General features: G+C 43.0%; 1 protein-coding gene across 4 annotated transcripts; it reads right to left on the reverse strand.

Annotated features, from left to right (window-relative positions):
* Positions 1-1,141: 1,141 nt before the first annotated feature.
* ZDHHC19 (zDHHC palmitoyltransferase 19) lies at positions 1,142-9,559 on the reverse strand. 4 transcript variants are annotated; one of them, XM_074214762.1, is made up of 8 exons: positions 9,361-9,559; positions 8,617-8,732; positions 7,653-7,792; positions 4,452-4,624; positions 3,802-3,907; positions 3,196-3,281; positions 2,318-2,657; positions 1,142-1,490 (listed from the first exon to the last, which is right to left on the reverse strand). In XM_074214762.1, the coding sequence occupies exons 1-8, from the start codon at positions 9,555-9,557 to the stop codon at positions 1,356-1,358; spliced, it is 1,293 nt and encodes a 430-aa protein (XP_074070863.1). In that variant the 5' UTR covers positions 9,558-9,559; the 3' UTR covers positions 1,142-1,355. The 4 variants fall into 4 exon arrangements, with proteins under 4 accessions (XP_074070863.1, XP_074070864.1, XP_074070865.1 ...); XM_074214763.1 differs by having other exon boundaries at positions 3,835-3,907; positions 8,617-8,738; XM_074214764.1 differs by having other exon boundaries at positions 2,318-2,480; positions 8,617-8,738.
* Positions 9,560-11,014: the final 1,455 nt, after the last annotated feature.

The raw sequence follows: 11,014 nt of genomic DNA on the forward strand, positions 1-11,014 counted from the left end.
GCTATTTAAATTTGGGGCTAGATCCTGAAATTTTAAAATATTGACTCAACTCACTATTCCTGACTTCCATACCACCTCAGTTCATAACCTTCCCTATCCTTAGATTTTACAGGTGGGACCAGCCCTGATCCTCTACACATCACTATGGTTAACTTTTTTTTTTGTTGGTTTTAATATTTGTATAAATCTGTTTCCCTCCTTTCTGGACCAAAGTCAGTTCATTTATATTTTATTTCACCTACATAAAAATGGGATGGAATTGAGAACAGTGGGATTGATTTTCCTGAGTGGACTGACTGGCATAACCCTGGGCTTCCTGGCCAGGGTCTGGAATAAATGTAGAAGAAACCTAACAAGGACATGGAAAGGACCTTTTGTTGTTCGGTTGCATGTGACTCTTTGTGACCCCATTTGGGCAATTTGTTGACAGAGATACTGGAGAGGTTTGTAATTTTATAGATGAGGAAACTGAGGCAAATAGGGTTAAGTGACTTCTCTAGGGTCACACTACCAATAAGTTATCTGAATCTGGATTTGAACTCAGTCAAATGAATCTTGCTCAATAAAAGCCCAGTACTTTATCTATTGTGTCCCCTAGCTGCTTTACAGTGAAGCCATCTCTATCTAGCTCAACTTCATTTTACAGGTGAGGAAACTGAGGTCTAGGATTGAGTCTGAGGTAGGATTAGAACATAGGTCTTCAAGACTCCAAGTGCAGCCCTACACCACATGTAGACTCATGGGTATTCTTTTGGGTGTCTCCCCCACCCCCCACCAAAAATAAATCACACATTTTTAATCTTGTGTTGTTGATGCTAACAGTGACTAGAGGGAATGGTCTCCGTAGCTGTGTGTAAATCCCAACAGAGGTAAACATGGTGGGAATGGGAGACTCAGTAACACCAAGCATTTCATAACCCCCAAGGTCCTAGACCAAGAATGAGATGCACCATCCTGGCAGTCATAAATAACTGTCTGCTGCCCCCTTCAGCCAGAGAGTAGCAGCAGTCACATCAGTCAGGAGAGGCAAGTGTTGGCTGTCTCTTGGGACAGTGTCGATATTCTTCTTTGATGAATATTTAAGAACCACAAAATATAGGAACTAGAAGAAAGGTTTGTTTCAATCTAAGTTATTCTCATTTTACCGATAAATAAATGTGAACTCAAAAGAGTGACTTCCATAACGTCTTCTAGGCAGTAAATGACAAAGACTGATGCATCCATCCAGTGTCCTTTCCACGTTGCTCTAGGAAGTTAATCAAAGGATATTTAATAGGTTCTCCAAGGGAATCAAATCCTCCCATCAGTGGGAGCCAGAATAGGATCTGAGAATGGCCAGTCCATCATACTGTGGCTCAAGGGAGAGAGCCCAGGGAAGCGTGGTCTTGACATAACACAGCTTCTTGGCAAGGGCCATCTCCAGGTGAGTGTCTCCCCAAAGCTTGTCTCTGGACCTCTTTCAGTGGAGGAATAACACTCACACTCTGAAGCTGAACAAAGAGGGAGAAACAATTGGGGACATACCCAAAGTGCTCTGAGAATTCCCCCCACCCTGAAACTCATCTTCCAGTTCTCATACACACAGACAGACACACAGACACAGACACACAGACACACACACACACACACACACACACACACACACACACACACACTCCCTTTTCAATATCTCAAGGTTACCTTCATAGAGCAAAGGATAGAAAGGGACCTTAGAGTTCACTGTCTTCTTTTACAATGAAGAATTTAAGACCCAGAGAGAGATTACTTAGCCAAGATCACATAGCTAGTAAACTGGAGAGCTGGGGCTAGAAACCATAGCTCTCGGCCACCAATACAAGACCCTCTCCTCTCTACCTGGCTGCCTTTTCACATCCCATGAGGGTCACAGTGAATTAGGATAGGGTGAGGCTACTCCCCCTCTACTCCACTTCCCTCCCCCACCCCGAGTCTGGACATACTTCAGGCAACCTTTGTGTTCATCCATCCTTTATCATGGATAGAGAGATGTAGTGACCAGTCTGGACCTTTGCATCGGAAAGACCCAATATGCTCAGCAGAGTCTGTCACCCTAAATTTAGTATCTCCTGGGGTCCTCCCTTCCTGGACCTCCTCATAATTACATACACCCTTCCCCTTCATTCCTTACCTTTTTTTTTTTTTTTAGGTTTTTGCAAGGCAAACAGGGTTAAGTGGCTTGCCCAAGGCCACACAGCTAGGTAATTATTAAGTGTCTGAGGCTGGATTTGAACCCAGGTACTCCTGACCCCAGGGCTGGGTGCTCTATCCACACACCACCTAGCCGCCCCTCATTCCTTACCTTTTGCTGAGAGGCTGCTTCCCCATCCTCCAGTGGATCTCTCCCAGACCTCCACGGTTTCATGTGGAAGAGTGGGGGGGCCAGGACAGGAGCAGATTGGGAGCCTGAAGCATTGACCAGGTGAGATCTTGGTAGGTTGGTAGGGTGAAGGCCTGGAACATCACTAGAAGAACGAAGAGTGGGCACAGAGATAGTGTAGGGACAAGACACTCTGGCTGAGTGAGAATAAGACAAAGGAACCGGACAAGGGGCAGCATGCCACTGAGAGGAATGTAAGCTGGGGATTCGGGCCCTGCCTGGCCCCACCTCCCTCTGTAAACGGAGAGCTTCTGCCATGTACCTAGAAAAAGGAAACAACACATCTATGCTCTCTCGTAGAACTCTAATGTCTTGGCCCTAAATATTGGCATTGCTTCAGGATGAGTTGCTTCCAATATCCCCACCCCATCCTTTGAAGGTAAAGAGCTACTTCTAGAGAAACTGAGTCCAGGGAAGACTGGGAGGGAGTGCAAAGCCAGGAAGCAACTCAGCTCACAAGCCACATCAGGTTTTTTTTAGTTTCTTCTTTTTTTTTTTTTTAACAAGGCAGTGGGGTTAAGTGACTTGCCCAAGATCACACAGCTAGGCAATTATTAAGTGTTTGAGGCCAGATTTGAACTCAGGTACTCCTGACTGCAGGGCCAGTGCTCTATCCACCACACCATCTAGCTGCCCTCTACACTTGTTCTTTATGAGAAGCCATGACGAGAGGCTTGAGGAAAGGAGCAAAGAATGCAATTTGATGACTAGAGAAGGGAGGGGGCCAAGGAAGGGCTAGGGAGCTTGGCATGGCCCTTCCATCTCTGGAATGACCCACTCAGGTTGGGGCCCCAACTCACTTAGGTCCCAGTGGTGCACAAAAGGTTAAATACCAGTTGCTGGCACAGCCCTGGTCAAATGGATTATATCCCTGCAGATATCGGCACTGGAGGGGCAGGAAGAGAGGGGTGGTTAACTTGCTATTTAGTGAGGTTGTCTTGTCCTTCTAAGTCATCTGATACACTTGTCTTAGTTTTTTCCCCCACTTCCCACAAACTTCTCATTAGAATATAAGCATCTCAAAGGCCCTAGGCTCATCTCATCTTAGGGTCATCGCCCCAAAGCAATGCCTTCCTTGCAGAGAGACTGGCTATGTGTGATGAATATAATAAAAACTGTCATTCTAAGATCTGCAAGGCATTTCATATGGTATCTCATTTTGCTTTCAAGGTAAGGAAGGTAAGCATCCTTAAGGTTCCCATTTTACAGATGAGAAAACTGAGGCTAAGAGGAGGTGACTTGACCAGAGTGCCACAGGGCCCAGGACAAACTTTGACCTCGTTCTTCCAGATTCCAAGTGCAGCATTTTAATCATTGGGACACTTCTTGAGAACCCCCCCACCCCCACCCTCCCACCCCCACCCCAGCCCCAGGCCAAGGCTCAAGCCCCAGTTGGCCTCTGGTACCTTGACCTCATAGGAACGCTCAGCGGAGCTCACCGACAGAGCCTGCATCCCCAGTAGCAGCAGCAGCGGCAGCATGAAGGCAGCGGCAGGGATGGCCACCACAATCCTGGGGCTGGGCTAAGGGGGGGAACTTGTACCTCCTCGTCCTTCCCTGCTGCCCTCATCTCCCTTCCCCGTCTCCTTAGTCCCTTTCCTGGTTTCTTCTCTGGTCCATTCCTATTCCTTCTGCCTTACCTGTCCCTCCCTCTGACCCATCACCCCCCATTTTCACTGCCCTCCTCTCTGATCCCTCCCCTTTTTCTCATTCCTCTTCCTGGGCCATAGTATCTCTCTTTAAACCCTTGCCTAGATTTACTCCTCTTTCCTGACCACTCCTTGCTCTCCCCCCAATTCTCTGATTGGTCCTCCCTCCCTCACCTATCCCCCAGGATCATTAACCCCACCTTCCCTTTCTATCCTCATTGCCCTTCCCCATCTTAAGCCCCTTTCTCTATCTGTATTCCTCTCCCCTGGCCCCCTTCCTTCTGCATAGGCCTATGTCTTGATTATCATCCCAGTTTTGCCTGCTGCCCCTTCCCCTCCTCTGCCCTTCCCTTCAGACCCCATCCTTTTTCATGAAGCCCCAGCCTCAGTGGCCCCGAAGAGGATACGCAAAGGCCTTATCCACGGAGAAGGGCTGTTGGGAAGTCTGGATGAGGAAGAACAGGCAGCTGGAAAGCAGGGATCCAGTGTAGAGGCAGAGGGAGACCACCAGCAGCATGAAGCAGCGGAAGTTGCGTTGGCCAATGCAGTTGTTGACCCACTTGCAATGGTGATCAAAATCCTAGGAGGAGAGGATGGAGGGGAGTTAGGAGGCTCAACTAAGGAATACCCAAAGCTCAAAGCCCTCTCCCTTTCCTTACACTTCCCCACTTTTAAACCCTTTCCTTTGAACTCACTTTTTTTGCCCTTCTACAAATAGAAAGAGAGACCAATTAGTCCATAAATTTAACTCCTTGGCCTGGTAAGCCTGGGGTTGTGAGTTCATTCTTTCAGAAAGGTAGCCTAGGGCCATGAAGAGAAAAGTCAGACCAGAAATCAGAAGACCTGGGCTCTGGCATAAGAAAGTATGCGACTCTGGGCAAAACCCATCACCTCTCAGAGTTTTGATTTCCTCAACAGTAAAATGAGGATGCTAATTACACCTTTCCTGCCTATCTAACTAGAGTTGGTATGAGGATCAAATGAGAAAATATAATAGCTAGCAATTACATAGAATTTTAAGGTTGAGGTTTTCTACTCATTATCTCATTAGAACATGAATGAAAAGTCATTTGATAAAAAGTGTTATAAATGAGTTTTAGATTATTCTGAGAATGACTCTTGGCCTGGAATTCTGGGTTTTGTTTCCCAAAGACTTGAGTCAGCAAGGAACAGAATTTTTTTTTTCCTGGCCCTACACTGCCTTCCCCATTCCTTGCTCCCACCTTACCCCTTATGCAAACTCTCACAAGCACCCACACATGGTTTTCTCAGTTGAGAATAAGAGGAGCAAAAGCCCTAGCTTTCTCCTAGTCCCAAAAGAGAAATAAGTGCATTTGTGGAAATATAGAATGTAAGAATCCTAAGTCATAGGTTCTTAGCACAGCATCTGCGGTAATTGAGTAGATTTTACTTTGGTGGAATAAAAATTTTTGTTCAGTCAGGTCTGATTCTTCATGATCCCATTGGGGATTTTCTTGGCAAAGAGACTGAGGTGTTCTATAGTTTCCTTCCTCCATTTCATTCAATAGATGAGGAAACTGAAGCAATCAGGATTAAGTGACTTGCCCAGGGTCACATAGTAAGTGTTTAGGGTTGGATTTGAACTCATGAAGATTAATCTTTCTGACTCCAAACCCAGTGTTCTATCTACTGTCCAACTAACTGCCCTGGATCAAACTTACATTCCCATTTTTCATTGCCCCTCTCCCTGAAATTTATCATTTCCTTCAATTATCAATTTTCTTAAAAAAACCACAAAGATCAAAAGACTTTGCCAAACTATCAAAGAAGGGTGTCATTGACTCAAAAAAGGCTACAAACCCTTGTATCCTAACCCGTCTGAACCCTTAAGGAGGATCCTTATTGATCATCTCCCTGATTCAGTCCTCTCATTTTCCAGATAAGGAGGTGGCCTTCTGGAGAGGTGTTGGGAGCCAGGGTCTCAAAGCTGTTTGACATAGTAGCAGCAAGAAGACTCAAGGCAGTCACATTGCCTGATGGAACAATATTTCCTTCTTCAACATATATATATATATATATATATATATATATATATATATATATATATATATACCATGCATACCAATATTTATAGGTCTATTATTGATTACAATACTTACTCATCCTAATAGTGGAATGACTATAAAGGAAGGATTTCAGAGAAATTCCTTGAATAAAACAGATAGTAAACTCTGTCCAAATTTAACAGGACTGCCTCTCCCTGAGACATACAAAAGGCTTCAACATTATGAAATCTCTGGAAAACCCAACACTGGGAATTCCAAGGAGGGAAAACAGATACAAGATGGGTCAGATAGAATTCCAGGGAAATTAATAGCTTTTCCCCCCTTACCATACACAGGAATATATGAAAAATATGGTGAGAAAATAGTTAGTACAGGTGACTGATATGTGAACTCCAGCAGCCTTAGTTTCATGGGAAAGAATAAAAAAGTCACAGAAACTGTGGTTTCCACCAACAAGTCCTGAAAGAAAAATTGGTTATTGTAAGAGTTAACAGATGGGTGGACAAGCATAAAGACCCTCACTATAGATTGTTAAGGAAGTATATCGAAAAACATTACTTACAGAAAATATAAAAAACTTTCCATTAAAAGAATTGCTTAATTAATAACTTTAAATGAATTAACTATTATACAATATAGTAATAAATAAGGTAACAGACAGGTTGAGGTCATCATGGTTTGAGTAGGGATAAGAAATTCAATTAACTATATGATTATTAATTAAACTTGTAATCACATGATTAAAACTTGTAACCATCTGAACTATATGATTGATGATGAAAATTGTACACTTTTGTAACCAAGGAAATGATCTCAGCTTGCTTGCTTGAAACATACATGATTCTGAGACTATAAAAATAAATCCAAGCAGCGGACAGTCACCCTGCTCCTGCCTTTAACCCCTGTGTTGACTCAACTCATTTCACGGACTCTATCCCTCCTGTCAGGTTCCAAGGACCCCGCGGAGGCTGGACCCCTGCAGAGAGGAATCTAGAGTTTAAGACTAGGAGGATTCTCAGGCTGACAAGTACAACTCCCTCTTCATAATTTAGAGATGAGGAAACTGAGATCCAGGAATTATTCCCAAGGTCCCACAGGTAGTGTGTGTCAAAGGTAAGATTAAATCCACATCTTCTGAGTCTAGACTCAGTGCTTGTTCCACACCATGCTGCTACCTGAGGTCTCATAATTAGTGACAGGACTGGAAATCAAATCCAATCTCCTGATATCCAAGGCCAGGGATCTCCTAACAGCACGATATTGCATCTCTGTTTTTTATAGACATACCCGATATGTATATACACAGCTCTCCTTCTGTGGTGGAGCTAGCGGATATGTGGAGTGTTTTGGAACAGTCTTAAAAGCTTCATGTAAATGTATTTATGTGATGCAGTGGGAAGCTGGGCTAATGTATAGAAAAGTCCACTAGATTTGCTGTCAATAATCCTTTCAATGTCTTACCTCAATGAGATTATGTTGAGGAGGAAATGTGAGCCATTGATAATCCATTTGTAATTTGGCTTACAGATTCTGTAGGTGGGGGAGTCATGAAAACAGCCCAGATGCCCATCCAGAACTCACCTCCACACAGATGTTGCACCAGGGACAATGGTAGGTCCTGGGAGGACGGTGGTAGCAACACCTCTGGCACCATTGCAGGCGGAAAGCTCTCCTGTTCACCCACACCACCTTGATAGACAGAGGGCACTGCCATTCAGAGCCTAGGGATGAAGAGAGGGAGGAAGCACCCAATGATGCTTACATCCCCACAACCAATTGGTCACCAGTGGACTAGAACCCTGGAAGCTTCCATGGAAGGAGGGAATAGTTCACGGAGAAGAGGTAGAACAGAGATAGTCACAGGTGGCATCCAGGCCCAGGGGACATCCCTACAGAGACACCTGAGTGTATGAAGCATGTGGCTTTTCCAGCAGGAGTTGTTTTGATTTAGAAACCAGACCTTTAAAGTCATGGTTGGCCTGCCCTTTAAGGTGGAGTTGAGGAGATGAGTGGGGCAGGTAGGCAAGGGGAAAACAAAGAAAAAGGGGTATTGGGAAGGAAAAGCAGGACCCAGGATGGGAGAAGGAACACGTTTTCCTTCTCAACCTGATTCACACCTACTAGGTTTTTCTTCTTCTGTTCCACCTAATACTCCTTTTACTCTTTTCTAAGAATCAACAGGAAAATCATCCAGACCAATTCCCTCCTTTTACACATATAAAAACCTATTCCCCAAAAGGGAGAATGATATTCTAAGCTCACACAGTCAAATAGTGATTGAGTCAGGAAGAACCCCTAAGTCTCTTGGTTCCCAGTTCAGAGCAGAACCTCACTTTGGCCTCAGAAGTCCCCTGAATTATAACTTGAAATTTTGGGTTTCTAGAGGCAGAAAGGGTAAGGGTAAGTGCTCTGGGGAAACTGAGGCACCAAGGGGGACATTTCAGATTTCAGTGACTTGCCTGATCCATGGCCACCAACCCTCCTCCTTCCTGTCCCCTTTTACTTCTTGGAAGACAAGGTCTCAGGCAGGCAGGGGGGACCTCACCTCGATGGAGAATGCCAGGGTCAGAGAAATTGAGAAAAATGAGACTGACCAAAGTGGGAACAAAAAGGAACCCGGTGATGATGGGAGACACCCAGTCACCATGCTGAGCAAGCCACCTGCAACTGAAAATAAAACCAACCTCAGGCTAAATTTCTATTCCAGCTTTCCCTCCATTCCCCTATGGATTTTCCCTCCCATCCCAACTCATCCCAGCCCCCAGGATCCAGTAGGACTAAAAGAAGATGTATTGAAATAAAACTTCCAGAATTGGATATTATCTCATTCATCCCACCTAAGTCAATGTCCTAATATAATATTAGAAAGGAAGTGGGCTGTTCTAAGGCAATAAGGGAAAGAGAATTTTCTTTCTTCTTGGTTATTCTGATGAACAAAGTTCAATGAGTATGGTCCATTTCAGTATAATGGCCATTTTTTACTCACCAACCACTCAGTCAAGGTCTTGAAGTATCTGGAGAATGACATTGAGGTTACCCTGGACCAACCCAGATGACTAAAGAGAATAGCAGGGGCATTGGCTTGGAGGAACGTAAACATCTTACTGATTGGGAGCAGTCAAAGATATCTGTGAGATGCTATGATCTCCATGAGAGATGAAGAACCATCTAGTAGACCCTCCCTATCTACTCAGAATTCCTTCAAAGGGGAGGGGTCAGCCAACTGGGCCATGGAAAAGGCAAGATGCCTGTGAGATTGGGAGCAGAGAATCAAGAGAGATGCACTCACGGAAAGGAGAAGAACAGACCACTGATGGTGATCAACAGCACAACATTGAAGGCAGCAAAAATGCTAGACATAGCCCAGGAGTGAGGAACAGTCCTATGAGGTACTGCCATCCTCCTGGCATGCATAACCAGGCCCCTAGGGCCCCTAGGGGAGAGTAGAGCCACTGCTTGGATCTCTCCCCGCTGCTGGCTAGCCATGACCTGTGTCTGAGCTTCAGAATTCTATGACCAGAAGTTACCAAGTCGATGAAGACCAGAAGGAAGAAAATACTATGTGACATCATAATGGTCAAGGAAACTCCTAGGCTAGAGAGAGAGAGAGACTCTTAGATATTTTCATCTAGTTCTCCTGTTTTATTTGCCTAATCTGTATCCCCTACCAAGCCCATTGTCCAAGTTCTGTTTCTGTAAGGGATTATTCTCATAAGAATGAAGAAAGAAAGATAAAAATAGAGAGCATTTATTAAGTGTTTACTAAGAGTGTCATTTTATTTTATTTTCATTTTTTATTTTTTTAGAGTAAGTCATTTTAAAATGACAGTAGGAGGGGCAGCTAGATGGTACAGTAGCCCTGGAGTCAGGAGGACCTCAGTTCAAATTCAGTCTCAGACACTTAATAATTACCTAGCTGTGTGACCTTGGGCAAGTCCCTTAACCCCATTGCCTTGCCAAAAAATAAAATAAAATAAAATGACTAGACAAAAATACTTGGGAGGCTACTTGCCAAGACAAACCCAAGAATTATATGAACATAATTACACAAAGTCAGATCTAATCAACTGGAAAAATGACAATAGTTCATGAGTAGGCTGAATCAATATAACAAAAAATGACAATTCTGACTAAATAAATTTATTCAATGCCATACCAATCAAACTACCAAAAATCATTTTTTTAGAGCTAGAAGAATAGTAAAAGGTCAAGAATATCAAGGGAGTTAACATAAAAAAAATTATGAAGCAATACCTGTACCAGATATCAAACTATATTATAAATCTATAATCATCAAAACTAACTGGTCCTGGATAAGAAGTAGAATTTGATATAACCAAAGACCCAAGATTCCTGGTTAAGAACTCATCTATTTGACAAAAACTGTAGGAAAACTGGAAAAAAGTATGGAAAAAAAACTAGATATAGACTGATATTTTACACTGTATACCAGGATAAATTCAAAATGAGTACATGATTCAGATGTAAAGGATAATGCTATAAGCAAAATTAGGAGAGCAAAGAATTACTTGTCAGCAGTTAGAAGATGTATAATGAATAATTTTTATTTATTTTTCCAACTACTTGCAATGGAAATTTTCAATAACCATTTTTTTTGCTAAGTTTTGAGTTCATTTTTCTCCATTCCTCCCTTCCTTCCCCCCTCCCGACAGAAAGAAATCTAATATAGGCTAACATATATAACCATGTTAAACATAGATCCATATTAATCTTGTTGTGAAAGAAGAATCAACAAAATGGGAAAAAATAATACCTAAAATAACTTTTAAAAATTGAGGATAGTTAGCTCTGATCTGCATAAGAGGAATAATTTTGATCATATTAAAATTAAGCATTTTTACATAAACAAAACCAATGAAAATAAGATTAGAAAGAAAACAGAAATAATTTTTATAGCAAAAAGTCTTTGATAAGACCTCATT

Source organism: Macrotis lagotis, chromosome 1 (assembly GCF_037893015.1).
Source record: "Macrotis lagotis isolate mMagLag1 chromosome 1, bilby.v1.9.chrom.fasta, whole genome shotgun sequence".
NCBI classification, from domain to species: domain Eukaryota; kingdom Metazoa; phylum Chordata; class Mammalia; order Peramelemorphia; family Peramelidae; genus Macrotis; species Macrotis lagotis.

Coding starts and splice junctions, on each gene's coding strand:
- ZDHHC19 (XM_074214761.1), bottom strand. CDS start 9,557: ATGGCTAGCCAGCAGCGGGGAGAGATCCAAGCAGTGGCTCTACTCTCC. Junction 4,625..7,652: donor GGTGCAACATCTGTGTGGAG/GTGAGTTCTGGA, acceptor CTCTCCTCCTAG/GATTTTGATCACCATTGCAA. Junction 2,658..3,195: donor TGTGCACCACTGGGACCTAA/GTGAGTTGGGGC, acceptor TCCTTTTTCTAG/GTACATGGCAGAAGCTCTCC.